We start from the raw sequence: 27479 nt of genomic DNA, 5'->3' as shown, positions 1-27479 counted from the left end.
AATAAATTTATGTTTGTATCAATAAACAAACAACGTCAATCTCAAATTTATTGTTCATTTACTTGGGTGGGCTTTACTCTTGTATCAAATTTATTGAGGTAAAACGTAAATTTTAATTATTATTATGAAGCGCTTTTTAATGTAGACCATGTTAAAAAAAAAGGTTGTGCATGTCCATCAAATTGTGTTTGTTAAAATATATAAAATAAACCTATATTAGAGTATAAATCTTTAAAACACATGCTTACAAGCACAGTTCAAAAAGTGTCAAAATTGAATTCCAAGTTTGAAAATCAGTAAATACCAAAATCAGTAGTATAATTTATGTCACAAAAAACAGTAAAAAGTGAGTGTTTAAACTACAAACACGCTACCAACATCTCCAGTTACTATACAATATGGTGTGGTCCCTCTATAAAAGTCTACATCATGTCATTATTTAACTTCAAACTTATTAAGATGTAGGGTAAGGGGATTAAGATGTAGGGTAAGGGGATAGGATAGATACAGCCTAACGATAGATATATAATTTATTATATTGTGGACTGTAATATATTGCAATTTTACAACATGCTACTAGTAGACACTAGACAGTAAGTAATAAAGGGTTCACGTACACGATGTACTAGATGTTGGTGAGGCACAGCCACCCCATTTCGCCAGCTGTCTGTCGGAGGGAAGAGGCAATTTTGCGCGCGCCAAGCACGTGACTCACACCCCACTCCTCAGAAAGAGAAATGAAAAGAAGCCCGCATTGCAGCTTTCCTACTCGATCCATCAATTAATATCACAAAGCCCAAATATCAATAACAACCGCCCGTCACTCTCTCTCTCTCTCTCATGTTTCCTTGTTTGCATTTTCTATATTTTCATTCTCTATCCAAAACTGATCTTTGATTTAGACATGAAGGTGAGTTCTCCATAAAATTAAGATTCAAATGTTACTGTCCGGCAGAGGGGGTGGAGATTCAAGTCCTCGGATCTGCTGGTGGTAAGCTCATCGTTCTTTCCTCTGCAATTAATCCCACATACACGCATACATATATATATATATATATATTCATATGTGTCGGTACATACATATATATATATATATTTAAGTCTATAAATGTGTATGAATGTCAGTTATGTTGTTTTTCTGATTAAATTTTGATCGTATTGAGTTTTTGAATAGCATGGTAAATGTTGAAATTTGGAATGAACTCATATTGGTTTATTGAAATTTTCATTGCAAGTTTTAAGATCAAATCTTTGGTACAAACGCAGGGTTGAATTGTGTTTTTGGAGGTGATTGATTTTGGGGTTTAAGTTCGTTGAATTTTTTTAGCCTTTTAGGTATTAATGACAGAATGTATATATAATTTGAAATAACTCTGGTTGTGTACTGTGTTATTTAGGTTTTCCCAGTAGTAGTTTTAGTTGAAGATCGTGAAATTCAGTCTAAACTGGTTTTAGATTTTAGAATTAGGAAGCAATTACGCCTCAATACCTTAAGTTCAACCCTTTTCTAAGGGAAACTGATGGAGGATGAGTGCAGACACACGCACTCTATTAAAATTTAGAAGCACTGACACAGGCCGAATATGGAGAAACACTCTCCTACAAACACAAAACTTAGAACTGATGTTGGGGCATTGTTGAAAGGGCTTCTTTAAACTCGATATTTTTAGTTCTATGTTCGAAGGACAGTAAGGGTATGGGGTTTCTACCATAAATACAACTGAATTTTTAGTTCTATGTTCATTGTTGAAAGGGCTTTTTAAACTCAATATCGAGTTTGAAGTGTTGGGAGTATAAGAACCTATGAGCTTCATCTTTTCCCCCTTTTTCAAGGTAGAACGAAAAGCATTGGGAGACTGGTGTTCATTATTGTAATATTGAGTTTTTTTGGTACAAGGAAAGCAATTGTTGGAGATTGGGAGCTGAAGACATATCTTTAAATTGATCTAGAATTTGAACCACAAAGGAGTTCCATTTGTTTGTTCTCCTTTTGAATCACAATGCATTCTTCATGCTCTTTTTGAATACTCCTACCCACATCAATAATCTTGGATTCCATGCTGTTGATCTCTTTTTTCATCTTATACCGAGCCTTTAGCTCAAGTGGTATCTCCTCCTTCATTTGGGGGTTCAAGTTTCTATAGGAGCAATAGTAGGTGTGTATCTTACCTACCCAATTTTTTTTTTTTTATAAAAAAACTCTTCTTTAATCTAATTTTCTTGTAATCCACCTTTGGCATTCTATTTGAAATTATCAAGAGCTGGTGGTGTTTTTTGCTTGCATTTCTCATTTGGATTCAAACAATATGCAGGAAGACTCTGTCATTGAGATTCGAGTAACAGAGTTATTACTTGTTGGACACTGCAAATGTGATAGATCTCATTTGACATATTTTCTGGCAATACATCAGAGCACTGGACTAACAACTTAATTACTCTGAAGGCATGTTAGATTCAGACCAAACAGCTGATTCTTTCACTCTCTTTTTTTTTTTTTTTTTTCCCCTTTTGGTAAGTAAGATTTCATTAAAAGGCGCTCAAGAGGGGAGCTTTCCCAAAAGAATACACAAAAAGCTGACACTGTCCAACTATAATTTTAGACTATCAACAAAATCTACAAAATCCCCCATAGATTTACAATTGTGCCCCCAAACCCAAAAGAATAAAGATCTCATAATTAAGTGTTTGAGAGACCGAATAGGAGTTTCCTCTCTATCAAAGGATCTATTATTTCTCTCTCTCCACAAGCCCCACCATAAACATAGGTGTGTGGCCCTCCAAGCATCCGTAACTTGGCTATCCACTATGCACCCTCTCCAAATCTCGAGCATATCCACCGGTGAACGAGAAGGCACCCATTGCATACCAAACATTGCCAAGAACATGGACCAAATATCCCATGCCACTGGGCATTGGGCAATGAAGGAGAAGATGATTCACCGATTCCTCCGCCTTCTTGCACAAGCAGCACTAGTTTGCCGCCTAACGCCTCCGTCTCAAATTGTCTAGGGTGAGAATCCTGCCAATGGTGACCAACCAAACAAAAAAAAGCAACCTTCAAGGGGCTTTCGATCTCCAATGCGGATTCTTTCACTTCTTTGGTCAGTAGAGTGTAAATAGCCTCCAATTCTTTGCTTGAATAAATGAGAAATTTATTGATTGTTCTACCTCTTTTTTTTTTTTTTTTTCAATTTGTCAAATAAATTTGCTTCAATCTTGATAATCTGGTCATTATTCAAGTTGATTAAGAATACGTTGAATTTTGATATTCAACAACAATTTTTTAGCTTGGATTTCATGTTTCTTCATCTCAATTGTAGTTGCTGTAAATAGGAGCAAAAAAATAGAAGAGAAGATTTCTTGTATATGACTTAGATGTGAGTACATGTGGTTTTATATAGGAACCCAAGACATACACTCAGTACATTAATTTAGCCAATTACAAGAAATTAAGCTAATCAAAATCCTATAATCAAGCTAGCAGATTTAATGCATCAGAATATTCCTATAATTAAGCTAGCAGATTACATGTAGCAGAATAGTCAACTTTCCTAATTAATTACAGGTTGTAAACAGCCTATATTCATGACACTCCCCCTCAAGCTAGAGAGTAGATATCAACAACTCCCAGCTTGTTGCAAATAGAGTCGAATGCATTCTTTAGAAGAGCTTTAGTGAAGATGTTAGCTAGCTGATTGCAAGAGGGCACAAAAGGAGTCACAATCTCATTTGAAGCTACCTTAGAAGGAATGAAATGACAATCCACTTAAATGTGTTTTGTCCGTTCATGAAAAACTGGATTGCTAGCAATATGAATGGCGGCCTGGTTATCACAGTAGAGAGGAGTTGGATCTTGCACTGAGATTCCAAACTCTTGTAGAAGGCTTCTCAACCAAGTTAGCTCACAAGTTGTGTGAGCCATTGCACGGTATTCAATCTTAGCACTAGATCGAGCAACAACTGATTGCTTCTTACTTCTCCAAGTCACAAGATTACCCTTAATAAAAGTACAATAACCCATAGTTAATCTTCTATCTGAGGGAGAACCTGCCCAGTCTGCATCAGTATACCTTTCAATGCGAAGATGTCCTGAAGATTGGTAAAGAAGACCACGGCCTGGAGCACCTTTGAGGTACTTTAGAATGTGTACAACTGCATTCATGTGAGGGACCCGTGGGTTGGTCATGAATTGACTCACCACACTGACTGCATATAAAATATCTGGTCGAGTGATAGTCAGGTATATCAGCTTACCAACTAGTCTTCTGTACATCTCAGGATCATCAACTAAGTCACCAACATCATACATCAATTTCTGATTAGCCTCCATAGGTGTAGCAATAGGTCTAGCTCCAAGATGACCCGTGTCTCTCAATATATCAAGAACATATTTTCGTTGAGACAAATAAATGCCTTTCTTTGATCTCGTAACCTTAATACCAAGAAAATAACGAAGCTTGCCCAAATCTTTAGTAAGAAAGTTTGAACCAAGATGACTAATCAAAGTCTGAATGTCCTTACTGTCACTTCCAGTAATCACAATGTCATCCACATAGACGACCAATATCACAATACCATGTTTTGTCTTCTTAAAGAACACCGAGTGATCAACCTGACTTCTAGTCATTCCATGAGTAACCACAACTTTGCTGAATTTGTCAAACCATGCTCGAGAAGACTGTTTGAGTCCATAAATAGATTTATGGAGATGACAAACACACTCCCCCTTGGACTCAAACCCAGGTGGTTGACCCATGTACACTGTCTCACTCAAATCTCCATGCAAGAGGGCATTCTTAACATCAAGTTGATGAAGGGGCCAATCAAGATTTGCAGCAAGAGAGATAATAATATGAACTGAGTTTAGCTTGGCTATAGGAGAAAAAGTTTCAGTGTAATCAAGACAATAGGTTTGAGTAAAGCCCTTATCAACAAGATGAGCTTTTGACTTGTCAACAGTACCATCTGGATTTTGCTTCACTGTGAAAATCCATTGGCAACCAACAATGTGTGCACTTGCGGGCTTAGGAACAAACGTCCAAGTATTATTCAAGTGCAAAGCATGCATTTCATCCTCCATTACTTTTCGCCAATTAGGATGGGAAAGGGCCTCCTTATATGTCTTAGGAACCGAGACAGAAGATAAGGATATTGTGAATGTCTTAAATGAAGGAGATAAATGATTATAAGATACAAAATTAGAGATATGGTGCTTAGTACAAGACCTTTTACCTTTACGAATGGCAATGGGAATGTCAGGACTAGATGGAGGAGTAGGATCTGCAGGCGCCGAGGAGAGCAATGGAGGATTTGAGGATGGTGCTATTGGTGCTGTAATTGGTTCAGATGGGCAATGAGAAGTCCACGGATGTTTATGAACATAGACCTTAGGATATGAAGGGATGAGCCTAGTAGGATATAAAGGGACGGAAAGAACAGGTAGGGGCCGAACAGACTCTTGGAGTAAAGGCTCTTGTAGTTGACAACCCTCCGTAGAGTAATAGGGAACATTTTCAAAGAAAGTGACATCAGCACATACAAAATGTTTTCTTAATGTAGGACTATAGCATCGGTACCCTTTTTGAGTACGAGAATAATCAAGAAATATACATTTGTGTGCACGAGGGTCAAGTTTATCACGTTTAGGATTTAAATTATGGACAAAGCAAACACATCCAAATACCTTTGGAGGGAGACAGAAGGATCTTTATCAGGGAAGAACATTTTAAAAGGTATTTCCCTTTAAGAACCCGAGATGGCATTCTATTTAAAAGGTATACTGCTATGAGAACAACATCCCCCCAAAGTTGTTTAGGCACATTCATTTGAAGCATGAATGCACGGGCAACAACAAGGATTGGACCATTCTTTCGTTTAGCAACTCCATTTTGTTGAGGTGTATCATCACATGAGGTTTGATGTGTAATACCCCTTAACTCAAAGAAGTGATGAAACAAGAGCATTATCAGTACGAAGAATGTGCAACTTGGCATTAAATTGATTAGTGATTTTAGCATAAAATGATTTAAATGCATCAAACACTTGAGAGCGATCTTTAAAAACATATAACCAAGTCAAACGGTAATGATCATTAGCAAAAGAAATGAAATAACGTGCACCAGACAAACTAGTTGTTCTCGCTGGACCCCAAACATCGGATTGAACCAACTTAAAAGGATGTAAACAAGGACCATTAGGTCGACATTTAAAAGTGGCTCGATGATGTTTACTGAGCTGACACGTTTCTCAATTAAAAGTATAAAATGAAGGTAAAGAAGGGACTAAAAGACGCAGATTGGCAGTTGATGGATGTCCAAGTCTACAGTGCCACTTATATGGAGAAGTCATGGTATAAAAGGCAGAGGAAATTAATATGGGAGAGGGTTGGAAGTAGTAGAGACCATCCTTTTCATATCCCCCACCAATCGTCCTCTTCGTCTTTAGATTTTGAAAAACACAATGAGAAGGATAAAAGGTTACGCAACAATTTAAAGCAGAGGTAATTCTATGAACATATAATAAATTATAAGGAAATTGAGGTAGGTATAAGACAGAAGAGAAAGTTAGACGAGGGGTAGTAACTGTGCCAACCCCTTGAACTGGAGATTTAGAACCATTAGCAATTGTAGCAAAGGAGGAGAGGGAGTACTTGAAAGATTAAAAAGAACAGAGGGATTACTAGTCATATGATCGGAGGCTCCAGAATCAATAATCCATGGCTGATTGGATGAGGAATGGAGGCAATTGTTACCTGAAGCACCCAAGGTGGCGGTTGAGGTAGATGAAACATGAGTGCGCGCCATTAGTGAGTCATACTCTGCTTTGGAAAGAGCTACAGTCTCTTTATCAGCATGAGTGGAGATCTCCCCCTCAACAGTAGCATGATTAGTCCATGTGGGCTTGCCATGGAGTTTTCAACATTTGTCCACAGTATGGTTGGTGCGATTACTAATGTGTGCTCAATGTTACCACTCGCAATGGTACGAATCTTTGTAGGATAGGACTATATAGAGGGTGTCAATCCCACAGAGAGATGAGTGTTCTTTGTTTTGTTTCTAACTAATCCAATTATTTTTGGTTTGCAGGTAACTGATTGAATTTGATTGATTGGTTGTCACGAACATAAAGTAAAATTAAATTGAATTTAAACTAAAGAGATCAGAGAGAGAAGAAATCTTAGGGCTTTGACTTTACCACGAATCTTGTACTATGGTCAACTGTTTAACCATGAGGTTTTAAAGAAAGATGTTTTATAAATTTCAATTAACTATAACTTATCTGCGGTTCGCATGGACTATCCACCTACCTACTTTAACTAATTTGCGGTATAATTCATCTTTCCTAAGCATAGACTATGAAAACATTCATTTATAAAAAATATTGGAACACCATTACATGATCTCCATTCTAATGTCCGGTAGGGCTCCGCCAGATACCGTCCAATAAGAATGGGGTGAGAATAGTTAATGAATACCTAAATCTAAGATAAGGTATTATATATTCAAAAACTATGTAAAACATTAAAATCCAATTGAGTTGGCTCAATTGCTCAGAATCATGCAATAAAAAATATAATATATTAAAAATACCCAAAGTTGAAACAATCAAACCATAGTAGTACTAAGAACGGGTTACATCAGTGCCCTAAGAGAGGAATTAACTACTCATGACGACGCAGAATATCATCTGTGTTGTTGTGGTCTTCATCGTCACGGACGGCACTTCTCTTTTCAGGATCTTCACCTTATAAGGTTATGAAAATTCTAAAAGCCGCCACCACAGTATGAGAACTCTAAACAATACGAAAGAAAAAGGACAATTCTTCTAAGGCCTTGTGCCTTCTTTTATAGAAGAATTAAGGTTCTGGCGGGCTTTTAGGTCTTCTGGCCCATCTTGAATGAAATAAGACATTAAAAAGGATTTATGATAAATCCCGTAACTTATAAGTCCAATCTGTCGTGGAGAGCTCGAGCTTTTGAAGCAAAGCTCGAGCTATTTGGCACGGGCTCGAGCTTTGGAAGCAAAGCTTGAGCTTTCTTGAATGTGGCTCGAGCTTCAAAGAATGGTGCTCGAACTTTACTTTTGTACTTAGTCAAATTTCTTCAACTATTTTCCGAAGCGTCTCCATCAACACTTAGAATATTTTTGGGTTTTCTTCCTTTTAACAGTGCTCGATCCTTTCTTCATAGGGCTCGAGCTTCATGTGGAAGGCTCGAGCTTTTTGAAATCCATCTTTTAATTTCCAACGCCTCAGGCTCAAGCTTTTAGGCAAAGGCTCGAGCACCCCGAGGTAAGTTTGAGCACCCTTATGTAGAGCTCAAGCTCTGTAGGTCAAAGCTTGAGCTTTGATGCCTTAGTTGAATTTCTTGTTTTTTTTTGGAGCTCGAGCCCTAGAACTAAGGCTCAAGCCTTGACACTTGATTTACTCCAAACTTCACCATTTTGACTCTCGGTTTGTTTTGAATGACCGGCAACGACTCTGTAAGTTTCGATATCAGTCTTTTCATCATAAAGTCTCGGTTTTAACCGTTTCTTTGGGAAAGTACCTATAAACACACAATAAACATAAATCAGTCTAACAATGGATAAAAGTATCACTTTAGGTCTTAACATACGTATATTTAGGGGCTTGAATATGCAATATTCAACGCTCATTAATTACAATTTGTACATTTCTTGAGGCCACTATGACCACCTTGAAAATTTCAACCTTTATTCGAAACATATCCCCCACGACCATTATGGAAATTATCAAATCGCCTAATGGGAGCTGCAAGGGCAGAGCGATCGGCTTTCTCTAGAGCAGATAGGTTGGCCCGGAGAACACGATTATAGGCCTCACTAGCAAATGGCAAAAGTGTACCAGCGAGAATCTGAGAACTAACAAGAGCAAATTTGGGTCGAAGTCCAGAAAGAAATTTTGCGACGCGAAATTCTTCCCTGTATCATTTTTGAGTCTCCATACCAGTAGTCAATGGCTGATACACATTCAATTCCTCCCACATACCTTTCAAGGTGGAGTAGTCACATACCTTTCAAGGTGGAGTAGTAATCTTCAATAGAGCAAACTCCTTGTATAGTGGAAAAAAGATCCTCATAAAGCTGATGAATCTGAGAGATGTTTTGCTCAGACGAATACATCTCCTTCAGGGCATCCCAAATCTCTTTAGAGGTTTCAAGAAAAGAGACATTGTTGAAGACCTCGGGCTCCATACTGTTCCATAACCAAGTCATAATTTGGGCATCTTCTTGTTCCCAAGCATCAACCAATTTGGCATCAGTAGGTTTGGTTAACTTAAGATGAGAGAACTTCCCTCGAGCTTTCAAAGCAACTTGGACAGCTCGGACCCATTGAAGGTAATTGGGACCCTTGAGTTTGATATTCGTCATGGAACCAATAAACAGAGAATCTTTAGCATCTGTTTTGTTACCCATGGAGACCAAGCAAGAACGAAATGAGATCCGAGTAAGAATAGGATCCAAGCAAGGAGATTAGCAAGAGGATTCTTTCCAAGCAAGGCTATGCTTTGCCATAGAGTCGATGAAGCTGTAACCTTTTTTTTATTTTATTTTAGATAATAAAACAAATAATAGATATTAAACCGTTTACATAAGAAAATGTAAAACTAAATAGAACTCTAGCAGAAAAAAATAAAAAATAAATAACAAACTAGAATTCTTAGAAGGCACCAGACTTTTGATGTGAGAACAATAGAGAGAAATGGTGGAGACTGGGTGAAGAAGAGGAAGACGGGAGTTGGGTCTCAGGAGCATTTTTGCTCTGATACCATGTTGTAAATAAGAGCAAGAAAATAGAAGAGAAGATTTCTTGTATATGACTTAGATGTGAGTACTTGTGGGTTTATATAGGAACCCAAGACATACACTCAGTACATTAATTTAGCCAATTACCAGAAATTAAGCTAATCAAAATCCTATAATCAAGCTAGCAGATTTTATGCATCAGAATATTCCTATAATCAAGCTAGCAGATTACATGTAGCAGAATAGTCAACTTTCCTAATTGATTACAGGCTGTAAACAGCCTATATTCATGACAGTAGTCATAGGTGGTTAACTAATCTTTTTCTTTTTAATCCATAAAGTCTATCTGTTTTTTCTTCTATAATTATACAAATTAAATTAATAGAATCAGGGTTGATATTGAAGGATATGTGTAACTCGCAGAAATTACACCGCACCAGATAGAACCAGTATAAGCAGCACAAGGAAATGAAACAAGAAATCATTTGATGAGTTATTAGAATGGAAGTACAGTCTATTTAAGCCGCCTTGTAAGAATAAGTATGTTGCCATGTGACTGAAAGAAGGGAAGTAAGTATCCCTTTTAAATCTTCATTATTATAGGCTCCACAGTCAAAATAATATTGTCACTACCCACGCCACTGTGTAAATATTGTCTGCTTTACACACTCTCTGTGCTCATGGTTTTCAAAACGCGTCTGCAAAATTAGGAGACATCCACACATGTAAGTGCCAACACCTCTTCCCCCCGGGCAATGTGGGTGTCACAAATATCATTTTTCTCATGTTCATGTTTCATTGGGTCTTCCTTATACTCTGTCATCATATGTAAGAATAAGGAGGCTTCAAAATATTTAGGTTCATGACGACGCTCTCCTACACATGATTGTTAAAATCCTGATTAGGGCATTGCAATATTATTCAAAAAAACTGATTTGACCTGGATCAAACAAAAAGTTTTGGACGGTGGAATTTTCATTGAATCCCTATGGAATTGATCAAATGGATCTTTCTTCTATTTGCAATTGTTCACGGGCTACACTACATATGATTAAGTAATATATCTGGGTTCTGCTAAACATTTGAATATTTTTCATCCAAACAAACAGAATTTTCCTCCTTGCAGGTCATATGGCCGCCAGCTTAAGGGAGACGGAACGAAAGAAGTATGTGAAGCGGTGATTTGTTGTCTTAAAAGAATATATAGATTGCAAAGGTCTTTTATGGGTAAGAATTTTTGAAACGGCTTTATATTTCAAATATTTATAAACATGAAGGATACACAAGATGATGCAGCATCAGCAGAACAAAGGCTTCCAAATGCTACATGGTGTCCTTCAGATTTTATGGAAAGATTTGGATCTGTTTCTTTGGATTCTGAAGAAGAAACTCTGAGCACTAAAGAATCAAATAACTACGGCAAGCATGATAGGTTGTCGTCACAGACAGCGTCACAGATTCTATGGAGAACTGGAATGCTTTCTGAACCCATTCCGAATGGTTTCTATTCTGTCATTCCTGTGAGTGTTCTTTTTTCTTTTCTTTTTTTATTTTTGTTAATTTTCTCTTTTGTTAGTGCTGGCGAGAATTTGCTGTTACTATGCTTCCTGTTGATTATTTCTCTAGTATTTATTTTTTTACTGAATTTGAGCTCTCAGAGATCTACTGGTGATTTTGCCATAGAAGGAATCTATTTTCTATTATATCTTTGTGTATGCAGTTCATCTGTTTTGATTACAGATCTTGTTCTGCAGATTTGTTTGAGTAATCCTTTTTTATTTCTTTTCTTTTTCTGGATTCTGCTTGGGCAGGTCTATAATATGAGTTCTTTGCACTTAAATGTATATTTTTGTTTCTACTGGGGGAAAATGCTAGAATTAATATTTTAATGTTTCAAATTTAGTTCTAGTAGGAAAGAAATTCAGATTGGTATATTATTTTTGTGGTAGTTTTTAAGCAGAAGCATATAGGGAGGTGTCTTTCTTGTTTTCTTAAGAGACAAAGAACCTTAGAATTTAATGTTGTAAATCTTGTTTCCAGCTCTTGAATGCTCTCTCTAATTGTAATTTTAGTCTGTCATTTAAGGACGAATCATGTTCTAAAACCACAGTTGCTTTCATGCTATTAGGAGTAATGATTCTAATGAATGACAATGGAGGGACAAGGGTACTAAGTCGTCAATTGTTTTCTTGGAAAAATAAGCTTTTTAGAACTGATAGTTATGCATGTTTTGAATCACATATATTAATGTTTCAATTCCAACAAGTTTTAATAGGGGCCCACTCTTTTATATTTATTCTGAGATTCTTTATGCAAGACAAATTTTACTTTTCACTACATTCCATATTCTAATCAAAATTTGTCTAAACAACAAAAATCCTTGAAAAATACAATTTAGATATGGTTTTGATCCTCATTCCAACCCATCAAAGCCCTTTCCTAGCTATTTGGGGTCATTTACATGCATCGTGTTTTGCCATTATGTCCTGCTAAGACCATAACTTAAGTTAAATAATAGCCATCATATCTTTCCTATCTCAAACCACATTGGTTTTAGTTGTCTCCTTTCCTTTGCATTACCCTTAATTAAGGATCGTGTAACTTTTCTTAACTGTTGTAGTAATTGGACATCATTGGAATGGTTGAACCATTTTAGTAGATTTCTCTCTAATATTATCTCCATAGGTGCTAACAACCCTCTCATGAATGTGTTTGTTTCTAATTTTTCCTTTTTTGTCCACATTTCTGAGCATCCATTTTAATGATTATGTTGTTTCTTAGCCACCCAACACTCTATCCCTTAGACTATAACTTGTCTAAATATATTGTTTCTTAAATCATCTTGCTTTAAAATTCTATGATTAACATCGTATCCATTTCCTCCTCTCTTTTATTTATTTATTTATTTATTTTTTTGGTGGTGGCATAATCAAACTAGATAACAAAAATATTTGTTTTTGTGAAGTTACGTTCCATATTTCAGTTTTAGTCCCTACTAATCCCAAAATCTCTTGATTCTAGACTTCCTATTTAAAACTCTATTTTAGCACTTACTCCTTCTCTGATGTGATTAATCAAATGATATCATCAACAAATAGCGTTCACTATGGAACAATGTTGTTAAAGGCGCACCTAGGCTCCAGGCTCTTACAGGCACAACACTTGCACTTGTTGTGTGCCCAGGTGTGCCTTTGACAACATTTGCGCCTTTAATATAGAATATGAATCTGTTTCAAAAGTAATTTAATTTTTCAATTGTGCGCTTCGCTTCACTCAGGTGTGCGCCTCACCTTGTGCCTAGGCTCCAAAAGACCTCTAACGCCTTAGTGCGCGCCTTGGGCCTTTAATAACACTGGCATGGAACCTCATACATCTGTAACTAAGGCAAAAAGATAGTGTTAATGCCGATCCTTGATATTCCTTTATTGTCTAAAATTCATCGTATTATATCTTCAGGATCCTATCTATGACTATATCCAAATGTATGAAAATCATTTGGAGATACTTATTTGTCCTTAATAAATAAATAGCTTTTGTTGTTGAGGTTCTTGACATCAATTCAAATTGATTGCTTGATACTATAATTTTACACCTTATTAGTTGTTGAATAACTCTCTTCCAAATTTATAGTATGCTCATTAATTTGATACCTTGGTAATCTGTACATCTTTGAATATCTCCCTTCCATAAATAGTGTGTCTGCTCTTTCTCTTGCACATAAAAAACCATGGGCATAGAGACAATCTCCACATCCAGCTTCCCCCTCCTAATAACTTTGTTTCTCATCATGATTCCAACATCTCTAGCACTGATGGAGAACCCTTCTTGAAAACTCTATTCCCTTGTCTTATAATTTCTCATATATATGGGCCCTACTTAATAGCTAGTTAGGAACATCTGATAGCCTGTTACCAAAGTATACCTCAAATATCCTTACATAGGGGTTCCTGGACCATAATTCATGCGCGAAGCCTAAATCTAGATTTGCATCATTATATTTGATTAGTGTTGTTACATGGTGAATTAGTGATGCGTCGTCTAACTCTTATTTATGTTTGTCATATGCTAGGTCACATAGAGCGGGAGCCGGGAGTGGAAGTGAAAGTGAGACCAGAGTGTGGGAGCAACAAAACTTATATTTTACTCAGAACACAAATGTTCTACGAGTGCGAGTTTACAAATATCTATATATAAACAGTTTATATAAGTGTAATTGATATTATCTCCTAATATGTAAATATTGTCCGATTACTTAATCTTAAATATTTTGTGTGAGTATATATTTTTATTAAAGGTGAATTATTTTTTGATATATTTGTATCACAAGAGGTTTAAGTGATAAAGAATGAAGTATTTCTCATTTGAAATCTTTTGCCCCAGTGGTTTGTATGGTTTTTACCATTCACCAGTTCATGGATTCAAGATACAAACAATCATTACAGTATTTTATCAACTTTCGGTGGGCTCATAGGAATTGATCAAGTCCTGTTGAATGCTTTGGAAAATATCTAATAAAGCTTCAAACTTTTAAGCTTCTGGGTTCCGCTCTCTGAGATTTATGAACTGTCCTCCCAAAACATCAAATTGCGGTCTCATCTTGAATCCGCTCTTAATTTGTAAAACCACGATTTGAAAGCGGTTGCAGTGGCCATCTTAGGTGGATTTTGTCACTTAAGTCCTGTGCCCCTGTATCTCAATTTGTTAGTTCTTTTTTGAACTTCTATTTATTTCTGATACTGAATATATGATTACCTTGGTTGGTTTTCTATTAGAGCCCTATTTACCAATTGTTGACATGTAATTGTGTACAGGAGAAAAGGCTCAAGGAGCTTTTTGATGATATTCCTACTTTGGATGAGCTTTATGATTTGGAGTTTGAGGGTTTCAGAGCTGATATCGTCCTTGTAGATGCAGAGAAAGATAAGAAGCTTTTTGCACTAAAGCAATTGATTGTTACACTGGTGAAAAGTTTGAACTCAAATCCTGCAGCAATGATAAAAAAGATTGCTGTATTGGTGAGAATTTACAGAACTTCATTTTTACTGTGTAGCCTTTCTTCATTAGTTTCATTAAAGATTATTAATTTATTCTTCTTGCAATTTTTTTTTTTTTTTTTGTTGATTATTTTTTATTAGGGTAAAGTGCAAAAAAATGCCTTGAACTATGTTTGAATTTGTAAATAACCTCCTTGAACTATATTTTGTGCATAAAGCTCCCTAAACTATCTCATTTTGTTGCAATATACCCCAAGGACTGTACTATATTTCATTAAATGACCATAATGCCCCTTCTTATTGAATTACATTTAATATATTTTTCTTATCTAAATAAATTATGAAAAAAATCATACTAATTTGATGAGATATTTTCCATTAAATTTGCATAAATTTACCTTTAATTTTTTTAATTATTTATTTAAATAAAAAATTTTAGTAGAATTTTTTTAAAAAGATTAATTAAAAATTTAATTTGAATAAATATATTACATGAAAAGAAGGTATTTTTTTCAAAAGTATTTTATGAATTTTTCATCAATATATTGTATGAAAAAAATGATATTTTTTTACGATAAAAATGTTTAAATTGGTTCTAATACGTTTTATTATAAATAATAAAGTTCTAATAATAAGTTAATCAATTTAGAAAATGGTAGTTACAAATATATTTATCTATTTTTTATTTTTATTTTTATGATAAATTGATATTAAAAAAAAATAAAGGTAAATAGTATAATTAATATTTACATAAGAGAAAAGATAATAAAAATAATTTAATAAGAAATGAAAATTTTAATGAGAAAGGGTAAAATAGTCTTTTGTGATGGATTTGCCCTTAATTGCAACAAATCAATAGTTCAGGGGGGGTGGTTTTTAGTTCAAGGGGGTTATTTGCAAAAGGGCAATAGTTTAGGGAGGTTTTCTGTACTTAACCCTTTTTATGATTTTTTGTAAGCATTTCTCATATTATTGGAGGCAAGAAGCCTCTTTTATTCATTTATTTTTTAAACTGCAATAACTTTGCTAAAACTGGATTTCGAGCTTTCTCTCTTCTTGGATATAGTATGCATTATGCAGGACACTACACAATGATTTAAAATCTTAATGTCTCCTATGTTAAATTGATTTCAAAACTGCATTCATGCTTGGTCTGTTTTACGCTGTAACATTTCCATATTTGACTCGATCTATTTCCTCCACAGGTATCTGATTTTTATAAACGGCCAAATTTGGAACTATGTCCAGCAAAATCTGCAGTTGAGGAAACTTCTCATGTCTATGAAAATCAAGGTGTCCAGATGCTGGGGAAGATAAAGCATGGTTCACGCCATCCTCGAGCAATATTATTCAAAGTTCTTGCTGATACTGTAGGTCTTGAAAGTAGGCTCATGGTGGTAAGTATTCCCTTCATTCAGAAGGAACTAGTATTTACTACTTATCTTTATACATTTTGGGTCTCTTGAAATTGTTTTAATGTCTGTTACAGTCAAATAGATAGAATTTTGTTTATTAAATGTTTGATTGTTGTCCATCATATGGCTAATTCTAAAAACCAGTCATTTTTCTTTATATACTTTTTTACTTTTTGTTTTGGTGGTTTTCCTAATCAGGGTTTACCTAATGAAGGGATTGCTGAGTGTGTGGACTCATATAAGCATATGTCTGTTGTAGTTGTGTTGAATTCTGTGGAATTACTGGTCGATCTTATAAGGTTTCCCGGGCAATTGATACCTCGCTCAACCAAGGCAATTTTTATGACCCATATCTCTGCAGCAGGGGAGAGTGATTCTGCAGATAATGACTCATGTGATTCACCACTAGAACCAAACAGTCCCCTGTATGGGTTTTTGGATAGAGTTGATCCTGACAGGTTAGTACTTAGCAGTAATGATAACATAAACAACCTGTCTTTTTAACTAATTCCTTACTGTTGTAGACAATGTCTAAGTAAATTTTAGATTTTTTTTTGTGGTAATTGATTTATGAGAGTAACTAATTCTTAGGTTGATGCTACTGCTTCATCACACCTTCTTCTAGATCTTCTTTTTTAATTTTTTTTCCAGCTGGTTATGGAGTTATTATTGTTGTTCCATATACTGCAGTATTGAGAAAGATGAAAGCCTCCAATATCAGCGGAGGATAGAAGCGTGTTCAAATGCATCGGGACCTTCTTTGCGGAATATGATGTTGCGATCTTCCACCTCTATAGACAAAAATTTGAGGTAATATCAATGCCTATCTTGACAAGATTCAACTTTGAATCTGGAATTGTATTTTGAATGGGCTCTATTTTTGTTCCATATTTATTTCTTCTCACACTCAAACTTTAAAGATGGTTATACGGGCTGTCTGTTTTTGGATTTTTCTCACTGCCTTAGCTTATCTCATAGTGAACCCGATATTGCAACTACATTTTGGCGAAGGAGCCGGCGAAAGGTCATTGCTGAACAGCGGACTGCAAGTTCAAGGTGACTTACATGCCATATGATATGGGTTGTTACACACATACATTTATATCATGTTATGTTAGAAATTGATTTATTTGGAACCTTGCATGTAGTTTTGAACTTGATATATATCATGGCAGCATGTTTTGTATTTTAGATGCTACCATTGATATCCGAAATTTTCTAGATTTATGTTTGTTGAGCACATCCCAACTGTAAATTTGAACCCATAAGTGTTTGCGACACTTCTGCAATCCAAAAAAAAAAATTTGGCGATCCTGTTCAGAGTAGTATTAAGTCATAATAAACATAGTTTTGGGCTCCAACTCTTATTAACTGGTCTTAAGAGAAGGAATTATAATCTAATGTTTTACCACAGTTTTGGAGGCCTATATGTTTTAAACAGTAGTATATCTCTTTGGTAAATGCTGTCCCTGAAAATGACCAATTTGTTCTGTTGATTTTACTTGAGAATTATGATTTCCATTGTTTGTCTTTTAGTTGTCACTCAAATATGATCTTTTGTTATCTTGAATCAAAATTATGATTGTTTGAATTTTATTAGAATCATGAGTTAACCTCCCTTCATTATATTGTGGATCATAAATATTACAAGTTTATAACTACACACTTGACGATCTCACACTTGTACACACACATCTTTTGTCTCGAATGAATTTGCCCGAAATAATGTTAAATATTCTATGAGATATTTGAAGATGCTTCAAGTCCAGTAAGCCAATTTAAAGTTACTGTGAAAAGTGTATTTTTTGTGTGATCCTATTTTTTTGTTTCTTGAATCGTTTTGACATTCCAGTCCAGAGCATCCCTCGTTTCGAGCCCGTGGACGATCCATGCTTAGCGGTGATAGGAAATCATTCAGAAATTATGCTGATGAAATAGCTGCATCAAGGTGGTTATGTTCTTTTGCTTACCATTTCATTACATAATACATATGCAGTCCTTATGGATATATTGCAATTTGAAGAGATTTTTTCTTCTTGTTTTTTAACATTGAAATTTGATGCATTCTACTACAAAAAAATATTAGTCCTTTACAATTGTGTGGCATTCGAGCTAGTATGATATAGTTAACCTTGTATATTTCACCTGTTGAAGGATTTAAATATTAAAGTTACACCCTCTCTAACAACTTAAGCTTTTAGAGTAGATGGTTGTAACATGGTATCAGAGCCAAAGGTCTCGAGTTCAAACCTCACCGTCACCCTAATAAAAAATTGAAACACGTGTTGGACCAAAAGAAGGCCACATGCGAGTATTAAAGTTGCACCCTCTCTAACAGCTTAAGCTTTTAGAATTGATGGTTGTCAACACCCTCTGCATTCCAGGTCTTGATACTAAGACATACTTTAGGGACTTCTAATTTGTTTCTTGCTTGAACTCTGAATCTAAGACTGAAAGGGGAATTTTTCGTTATAGTGACAGGCCACTGAGATTGCACATTGTTGTTAGTCACTGAGAATGCACATTGTTGTTAGTCGCTTGAGCTTTAAATTTGAGGTTGCTCCAGTTTTATTTTATTTATTTATTTATCCTCATGGTGACATGCTGTGAGAGTGCAGTCTTATCCATTCTTGGTCAGAATTGTAAATATAATAGAGTGGATTGGGGACATAAAGTGTTATGTAAGTCCAAGCTACAATTAATCATTCTAAATGAAACTTCGGGCAATTTGTCCCTTGCAATCTTTGCATGACCCTCCATGGATTGAAGAATTTTGTTGTGTAAAGATGTATTGCCTGATAAGTACTGATATTGGTAGACCCAATTCCTATAGTTTTCCAATGCACAGTTAAGTATTATATCAATGTTGTTTCTCAGTCTAAAGAATTGAACAATACCTTGGGATATATTTAGTGCAGAATATTATACGTTGAGTGCTATTATATCAAACAATTATTAAAGTACTTCCAAGACGAAAAAGTAAATAAATAAATCTATTACATGTTTTGGGTAGTCATTTAACCTTGCTAACCATCAAAGAAGTGATATTTTTTCTTTTACTTTCTGTTTCGGTTTACTTTCTTGGTTTCTTTTGTTTAGATCTTTGTGAATTTTATTAATGCACTTGCCATTTAAAAATTATGCTTTATTTAATTTATTTTTTTGTTGGGGGAGAGTATATAAGCTGGCTTTGTGTAGATTATTATTATTATTATTATTATTATTATTTTGATAAGTACAGTATCATTGAAAGACACTCAAACCGGGAACGTAGCCTATTGTCTAGTTTAAAGAATAAAAAGTACACATTTTTACATGTAGTGGTCTTATGTGAATCGGGTGTATGCCAAGGTTATTGATGGGGTGATTGACTCTTATTATTTCTCCCCCTCTTTTATCTCTCTATCTATTTGCTGGGAATAAGTATGGTGACATCCGTAGGTTGGAGCAGTACTTGATCGTGTACCTTCAGCTGTAGAACTCTAATGTGAATTTCTATGAGCATGAATATGTGAGCACATGTGCTTGTGTTCCTTTTGGCTCTAAAGGAGAATCTATTTCCCTCCTCCCCCATTTAAGTTGTTTGAGATTCATATAGTGGATCAGTGGTATGATTTGATGATCTCTTTACTGTGATGTAGTTATATTGTGAATTAAACATATTTTCTAAATTTCAAAAACTGATTTTTATTCCAACATAGCTGCAGGTCAGAAGGTGCCTCAACATCAGAAACCCGTAGACTAAGAAGAAGGAGCATTAGTATTACTCCAGAGATTGGGGATGATATCGTAAGGTTGATGTTGGTTCCTATACGCCTTCTTTTTCTTTCTAAATGTCCATTTATAGCTTTCTGTTTAATTTTGCCTTCTGTTTTCTCTCAATGTTTATACTTTCTAGATTTAAGGTATTTTGTTAGGATTTAGGTTCTGTAGTACAATGGTAATCTTCACTGCCATACTTGGCATGATATTGATTTACTTCTTATGCCTTTTCAAAATATAATGCTGATTGATTGAAGGAAAGGGATGCTAATTGCAAGACACGAGGAATCTTGTGATGATAAGGGGTACACTGAATCAGAAAGATAAGAAAAGGAGAGCAGGGAAAAAAGAGAAAAAAATGGCTAGGCCAGGGCATATACCTGTTTACTTGATGGTTTCTAATTTTTTGTCTTTGAAAATTTTTCATGCCATTTATGTATAAAAGTACTACTTATGATGTTTTTTTGCTCCATGAACCAACTCTAGGGCTGTGCGTGCAATGAATGAAACACTAAAGCGGAATCGTCTTTTGAGAGAACAGGGGGATGATAGTTCATTTTCCTATTCTTCATTTGACAGAAATAGTGGTTCAGATCTTCAAAAGGATGTGCGTTTTTTTAATTCTAGTAACTATGTACTGCATCAATTCTTTACATTGTCTTGTTGTTTAGCATTGCTTTGGAATTAGTGCTTGCATTATGAAAGTACTTTGATTTTCCAATTCTATGATGTAGATGATTAAATTTCTTTCTTCGTGGTGGTAATTGTGTTAGCATTGATTTCAACACCTTTGAATGTGTTCATATATTATCAATTTTACTCTAGAAGTTAGCTCTGAGTCAGTCAAATATTTATAAAGTAGACAATTTCACTTTCTTTTTCTTCTTGGAAAGTAATTGTCGTGTGATTAATTTTGGGATTTTTTTTGTCAATTTTTGAATTAAACACAATATTTGTCTTCTGGTGCCTTTTAAATTGTTGAGCTTGTATTGGATCATGTGGATGCACCCATACATATACAATTTCTTTATCATGATTAATTCTTGTGAAACTTAAAATGCTGGAGGACTTTTGAAGGACCCTGCGAATATGGCTTGTTCTGGTGTGTAGTAGTGGTATACAATTAGGGTGTGGCTTGGGTTTAAATCAGGAAAGAATTTGCTTTCCACACGATATGGCACTTTCATTAATAGTGTTAAAGTTGTAACAGACTAGGTTTTAGCTTTTAAGTAATTCCAAATGTTCACTTCATTATGTCACTATATATTTCTCACATAACTTGGCAATTGACACTGCATGCCTTTCTTCTTTTTTCTTTTTCTTTTATTTATTTATTTCATTCTTTCTTTCTTTTTGCAATTTGTACAAACTCTTTATCTATAATAAAAGTAATGAGACATTCATAAAAGTTTGATTTCAACTGTTTCTTCTGTCTTATATATATATATATATATATTCCTAACTCGATCACAGAGTATATTTTTGGTTCTCACTTTCCGTTCCATGTTTAATTTTTACTTCTAATTTGATTTTTTTATTAACATTTATCTAATTTTTTTTTTTTTCAAGTTATGATTGATTAATAGACTTGTAAAAAAGTGACTTTAAAGAGGAAAAATTGTAGGAGATATTCTTAAGTTTTAAAATTCTCCCTCTAACCTATCAACCAGACGTTCCCCAAGCTAACCAATACTGGGCTGACTACCAAAAACAGAGATTTGATTTGTTTCGGTTGGAATTGGGAAGCCTCTTCAAATGGCGGGGTTGGGCTTAAGTTAGACCTAACTGAGTTGCAATCGTAGGTACCCCCAGTTGGACTTTATGCATGTGTATTTGTTTTCTCCCTAGTTGGTACTCACACACACTCCAAGGAATTGTTTGCACCCAAGAGGAGTCGAACCTTAGACCTAACGCTTCTGAGGCACCAGGGCCAAGTGACTAACCCACTTGAGCCAACCACTTGGGGTTCATGTATGTGTATTTTATCTTTAAAAGTTCCTTTTATTTCTTTGCAAATGACCTAAATGAGGGCAAATTATGCAGTGGGCAACGAGTACGTGTAAATTTTCTTTATTCTTGTTTCTATATTTTGATCAATAACACCCAAAAGAACACATGGATTTCTACTAAAGCTGAATAAAAATCCAAATGGTCAAATTTAAGGGGAACAAGATTACCCAATGGCATCGCTATAACTTCTCATCTATTTCACTGCAAGATCTTATGTCTCATTCACTTTCATTTTCCAAAATTTGGAAATTTCCGGCTTCTACTAAGGATTTAGTGTATGAATTGTCTTGCCTTTTCAATCTGTTTCTCGTCTATGAGCATCAGGTTAGTTGCACGGTTCCTCTTTTATTCGCATGTAAATGCCAACCATATTTCTTAGACTACGGTTCCTCTGTAGTTTTCTTGTATCATAAACACAGTATACCTGAACTTATTCGAAATTTTTAAAATTTTTATTATTAGTATTCTGTGGATCTTTTGATTGCAACATCTTCCTTAGAGCAGGGCTTTTTTAAACCCTAGTTGTGTGATTGTTAATGACCTGGTGCACTAATTCAGGCATCTGATTTTCACCATGATGATCGTGATGAAATATCTGGTAGAAGATCTGCTTTATACGCTCTTCCCAGGGAGCAAACGAGTTCTCAGAAGGCAATATCATTACCTTCATCTCCTCATGAATTTAGGAGTCATACTTCTGTGAAAGGCAGAATTTCAGACTATATAGTAATTGATGAAGCAGTCTCAACATGGAACAAAGTTCTGGACTCATCCTTGTTCCAGAATAAACCTCTTTTGCCTTTTCAAGAATGGAATATTGATTTCACAGAACTGACTGTAGGAACTCGTGTTGGGATTGGTAAGAATTGCCCTTCATTATAATCTCTGCAGCATTTTAGGCTTTTAAACTTCTTTAATTCTGATGTATTTTTGTGCCATTGCTAATGCTACATCTTATATTATATAACTATATATACCCACACACATACACGAAACGAGAAATATTATTAAGAAGAAAACAAGGATGCAATGTCTTGGGAATTTTTGAAGACCGAAAAGATGGAACAAGAAACAGAAGCAAGAGGATATACAACAGGGAGAAAAAACCAACAAATCCAAACAGGATATACAACCCCAAAACCCTGTTGCCCATCCCCCACCTCCCAAGTCCCTGGCCCTAGCAGGGAGAAGGATGATATTGGGGGTTTAAAGTGGCATCGTTACCAATGGACACTTACCCGGATGGTATAAGCTCTCCTCCTGAATTGGGGAGGTTGAGTGGTCGGGCCTCGGTGGAGGCAATATGCATATAATGTATGTGTGTGCTTGCTTGAACTTTCGCAAAAAAAAAAAAAAAAAAAAAAAAGGTGGCATAGTTGAGGAGCTTCCTTCTTAGCCAGAAAATCAATTTGTTCATAGGTGTTCTCATAATCCATCTGATCTCTGCATCTAAAAGGCTAAAACGAAAACAATATCCAACATCTTTCTCGACAAGCAAGCAATAACAACCCAAAGACTGATATCTCACCAGCTTGTTAGAGATGTTTTGATAGGAATTTCACGCTAATTGTTCTTTTCTGCTTACTGGGGTAGCTGGAGGTGGGGTTCGGACCATTAGGGGTTTGAGACTAGAGGATTATCTCCTTCCTTTTTTACTCTCATGGTTAATGTCTTTAGCAGATTGATCTGTATGGTTGGATAGGATTGATGTATCTGACAAAAGTACTTTGAATAAGCCTTACTTTTTACGGAGGAGTGTATACATAATTTCACTTTTTTTTTTTTTTTTGTTTTTGTTCAAGGTTTGTAACCAGAGTTTAATTTTGTTTCTTAGAGTGAAGGTTCATCCACAACAAAGGTGTAGTTGTTATTCTAGTCGACACAATGTCATAGAACATAGAATTACTACTCAATCTCTAAACCTTGTAAAACTTATGCTTTCTGAGTGACTACTTTGCTCTCTGGTTAACTTTTTGTGTTTATGTTCAGTTTGCTTAAATATATGTTTGTTTATAGGATTCTTTGGAGAAGTTTTTCGTGGTATTTGGAATGGAACTGACGTAGCCATCAAGGTTTTTCTGGAGCAAGATCTGACTGTTGAAAATATGATGGATTTCTGCAATGAAATATCCATCCTTAGGTAACTTCTCTTGGACATGCTGAAGGTCTTAGTTTCTTGTACTATTTTTATTTATTTACAATTTAATATCATTCTAACGTTTATGCCTTTTTATTTTCTTTTTCTATTTTTCATTTTCGTTCCTCCAGCCGCCTTCGACACCCAAATGGTACTCCTCCTGCTTTTTGGTCAAATTAGACCTTTTCAGTATCCGACTTCATCCTTTTTAAGTTTGCTGCATGTGATGGTCAATTTATACCTTTTACAACCCCCAAACAAAGAAGAAAAAAGGTTTTAAGAGTCCAATATCTGTAAAATAAGGATTTAGGTGTTAACTTATTTAGTATTTACTTCTTTTGTTTCAAATCGATGGGCGTACTAAAAATAAAAACAAAATAAATAATAAATAAATAAAATGTAATAAGAAGAAGAAAGCGGAAGAAAGTATTATGTGTTATTTTTAATGTTATGAACCAATATGCAATTTGTTGCAGTTATTTTATTTCTTGGTGCATGCATAAAGCCTCCACGCTTGTCAATGATTACTGAATACATGGAGATGGGATCCTTGTATTATTTGATCCATTTAAGCGGTCAGAAGAAGAAACTCAGCTGGCGAAGGAGACTTAAAATGCTGCGTGATATATGCAGGTGCACTGAAACTCTGTACATTTTGTTGAATTCTCTCAGTTGCTTGAAAGATAAATTACTCTTGAGTCTATGTTCACTCTTCATTTTTATAAGAAGATAGTACCTTTGAAGCTATTTTCTTATAAAAATGAAAAGTGAACATAAACAATCAGGAATTATGTTAGTGTGGTCTTGAGTCACTTTTTACTGGTTGTACGTAACTTAGATGGCCCTCCTGTACCTGGTCTTAAAGTCAGTGGGTTTTAGTCACTTTTTGCTGGTTTAAACCTTTTAACATTCCTCTTAGATTCTCTTCCTTATCTGCACTATACTTTCCATTAGGTTACATGCATATACATTGGAAGAAGTAAAGTTTGGACGGACACACTGATTCCTAGGAAACATGATTTTCACAATAAAGTCTTCCAAGTAAAAACACTGATGGCAAACAACACTACTCTGATAGGGTAATAGCCAGATGTGATTGGCAACTATTACATGTATTTGAACTTATAATAAAACTTTAGTAAAGAACTTATGTAGCTTTAATATTAGAGTTATTGGCATTTGTTCATTCTCTATGTAAGTGAACCAAGAAGGTAGAGAAATTTTCTTTATATTGTATTTATTTTAATTGTAGTCTATAATGTATCAGTCAGTGTAGCATAAAAATCATTATTAAGTAACTAGTTTTGTGTTGTGAATGAAAGGGGATTGATGTGCATACACCGGATGAAGATAGTCCATCGTGATATAAAAAGTGCAAATTGTCTGGTGAATAAGCATTCAGTGGTTAAGATCTGTGATTTTGGGCTGTCGAGGATAATGACGGACTCCACCTCAAGAGACTCCTCATCAGCTGGAACTCCACAATGGATGGCCCCTGAATTAGTTCGCAACGAACCCTTCACAGAGAAATGCGATATTTTCAGCCTAGGGGTGATAATATGGGAGCTGTGCACTCTAAACAGACCGTGGGATGGTGTACCACCAGAGCGGGTATGCTAACATATGTGTCGTATGTTCTTGTTTCTTTTCCCCATAGAATGAGAAATATTATTTGATATTTTGCTGAAAGTAAAGAGTGACAGCTCCTCTTTCATGCTTTATACTGTTTATAGGTAGTTTATGCTGTTGCTAATGAGGGGGCGCGATTGGATATTCCCGAAGGTCCCTTGGGCAGGATTATTGCAGGTATGCATATATGCTGTAGTATATCAGTTCCATTTTATGAGAGTTTGATAGAGAGAACAGTTTGTTTGTTTATACAAATACATAATAAATAGTATGAACACTTTTTGGGTGCTCAGCTCATGCGTTTTTGATTGCAGATTGTTGGGCGGAACCGCATGAAAGGCCTAGCTGTGAACAAATACTAACTCGCCTGCCAGAGTGCGACTAGTAGTGTACTCACTCCGCTAATGCAATCTTTTTGTTTGTAGTTTAGAATATATATTGAATAATTAATTACTATACTGCAATTTACCAATTTGACAACCACCAATTTTTATATTTTCAAATATCAATTTTTCTGCTAGGTTGCGAGACTACAACTGCAAATTACAAATATGTCCTCACATTGTTTGAATAAGAAGATTAATAAAAGAAAAACTAGAGTGTATCAGGCATTTCGAAATTCAACCAATGGGTTTCTCAATAAGGGCTATTCTCACACTTGGGTTTTAGGTTTTGAATCAAATAGATTATGCTCCTGCGGAAGTATCTACTCGTCTCGAACAATCCACGGGTATAAGCAAAACAGCAAGAAGGACCATTGGTCCATTGCCCTGACAAATAACTCTCACAATGTGTGGGTTGTGTGTGTATATATATATATATATATATATATAGTCTTTTTATTTTGTAAGACACTATACCACCAAATTATAGGCCTTTGTAAATTGACTTTTTGAACGTAACACTAATGGTCTGTTTAGATGGAAGGAAATAATATTTTGGAGGTAAGATATGATGGAAGAGGCAAATATCATTATTTAGGAGATAAAAGAAGGAAGAGAAAAGATGATGGATGAGTCATCATTTATGTTTCACAAATTTTTTTTCCTTCAAATTTGGATGGATTAAATTATAATACTACCCTTTATAATTATTAAATAAATCTAATGTTAGCGATCTTTCTTCTCTCTTAACAAAGTAGGGCAAGTACCCCATCTGTCATTCTCTCCGTTCTTACAAATAAAATAAAAAAAAGGGTACATTACACTCACACCCCCGAGGTCAGGTCATATTTCAGCTAGATAAAGATTTTGATTTTAATTTTCACTTACACCCTAATTTACTTTTTGTTTGCGAATTGGTCCTTTTATCCTCAAATTTATAATACAAAATATATATAATCTTAAATGACAAAAAAGTCCCTTTGTTAATATATATATATATATATATATAGATATATATATATACCCTGTTTGTACACGTAGTCCCGAGACCACCATGTAGCAATCCTAACCGTCGCACACATCAATTGCATTGATTTTACTTTTCAATGCTTTCTTCAGCATATATTTCTGTAGAATTTTTGAAATTAGGATTATCAATTTCATTGATTTGAGATTTACAATTTTGATCTGAATAGTCAGAGTGAATGAGTCTGAGACTGTAACAGAACTGGCAGAGCACAGCTTCGTGACTTAGAGTGCAACTATGATAATAGTTGAAATTACTAATTAATTTTGATATGTGAATTACTTATTTTTGACATATATATTTTTTGAGCAAGTAGTAAATTTTGACAATTACCGGAGTTGAATTGGTTGAACGCGT

The 27479-nt window shown here is 35.1% G+C and overlaps 1 protein-coding gene across 8 annotated transcripts; it reads left to right on the top strand.

Moving 5' to 3' along the window:
- The first annotated feature begins 669 nt into the window (after nt 1-669).
- LOC132308960 (serine/threonine-protein kinase EDR1) lies at nt 670-26232 on the top strand. Of its 8 annotated transcripts, none has more exons than XM_059807267.1 (18): nt 670-991; nt 10892-10931; nt 11043-11285; nt 14577-14780; nt 15965-16156; nt 16373-16632; nt 16865-16984; nt 17141-17230; nt 18027-18122; nt 19882-19974; nt 20423-20543; nt 22505-22805; nt 23963-24086; nt 24215-24234; nt 24560-24716; nt 25406-25694; nt 25817-25889; nt 26027-26232. In XM_059807267.1, the coding sequence occupies exons 1-18, from the start codon at nt 939-941 to the stop codon at nt 26095-26097; spliced, it is 2547 nt and encodes an 848-aa protein (XP_059663250.1). In that variant the 5' UTR covers nt 670-938; the 3' UTR covers nt 26098-26232. The 8 variants fall into 8 exon arrangements, with proteins under 8 accessions (XP_059663250.1, XP_059663248.1, XP_059663252.1 ...); XM_059807265.1 differs by having other exon boundaries at nt 19876-19974; XM_059807269.1 differs by having other exon boundaries at nt 671-991; nt 17153-17230; nt 19876-19974.
- The last annotated feature ends 1247 nt before the right edge of the window (nt 26233-27479 follow it).

Source organism: Cornus florida, unplaced genomic scaffold (genome assembly GCF_030987335.1).
Source record: "Cornus florida cultivar Cherokee Brave unplaced genomic scaffold, ASM3098733v1 CherokeeBrave_3.0.0_Hap2_Chr05, whole genome shotgun sequence".
NCBI classification, from domain to species: Eukaryota; Viridiplantae; Streptophyta; class Magnoliopsida; order Cornales; family Cornaceae; genus Cornus; species Cornus florida.
The sequence above is the reverse complement of the archived record's forward strand: the minus strand, read 5'-3'. Positions and strand labels throughout refer to the sequence as shown.

Coding starts and splice junctions, on each gene's coding strand:
- LOC132308960 (XM_059807265.1), top strand. CDS start 939: ATGTTACTGTCCGGCAGAGGGGGTGGAGATTCAAGTCCTCGGATCTGC. Junction 24,087..24,214: donor AATGAAATATCCATCCTTAG/GTAACTTCTCTT, acceptor TCGTTCCTCCAG/CCGCCTTCGACACCCAAATG. Junction 25,890..26,026: donor CTTGGGCAGGATTATTGCAG/GTATGCATATAT, acceptor TTTTGATTGCAG/ATTGTTGGGCGGAACCGCAT.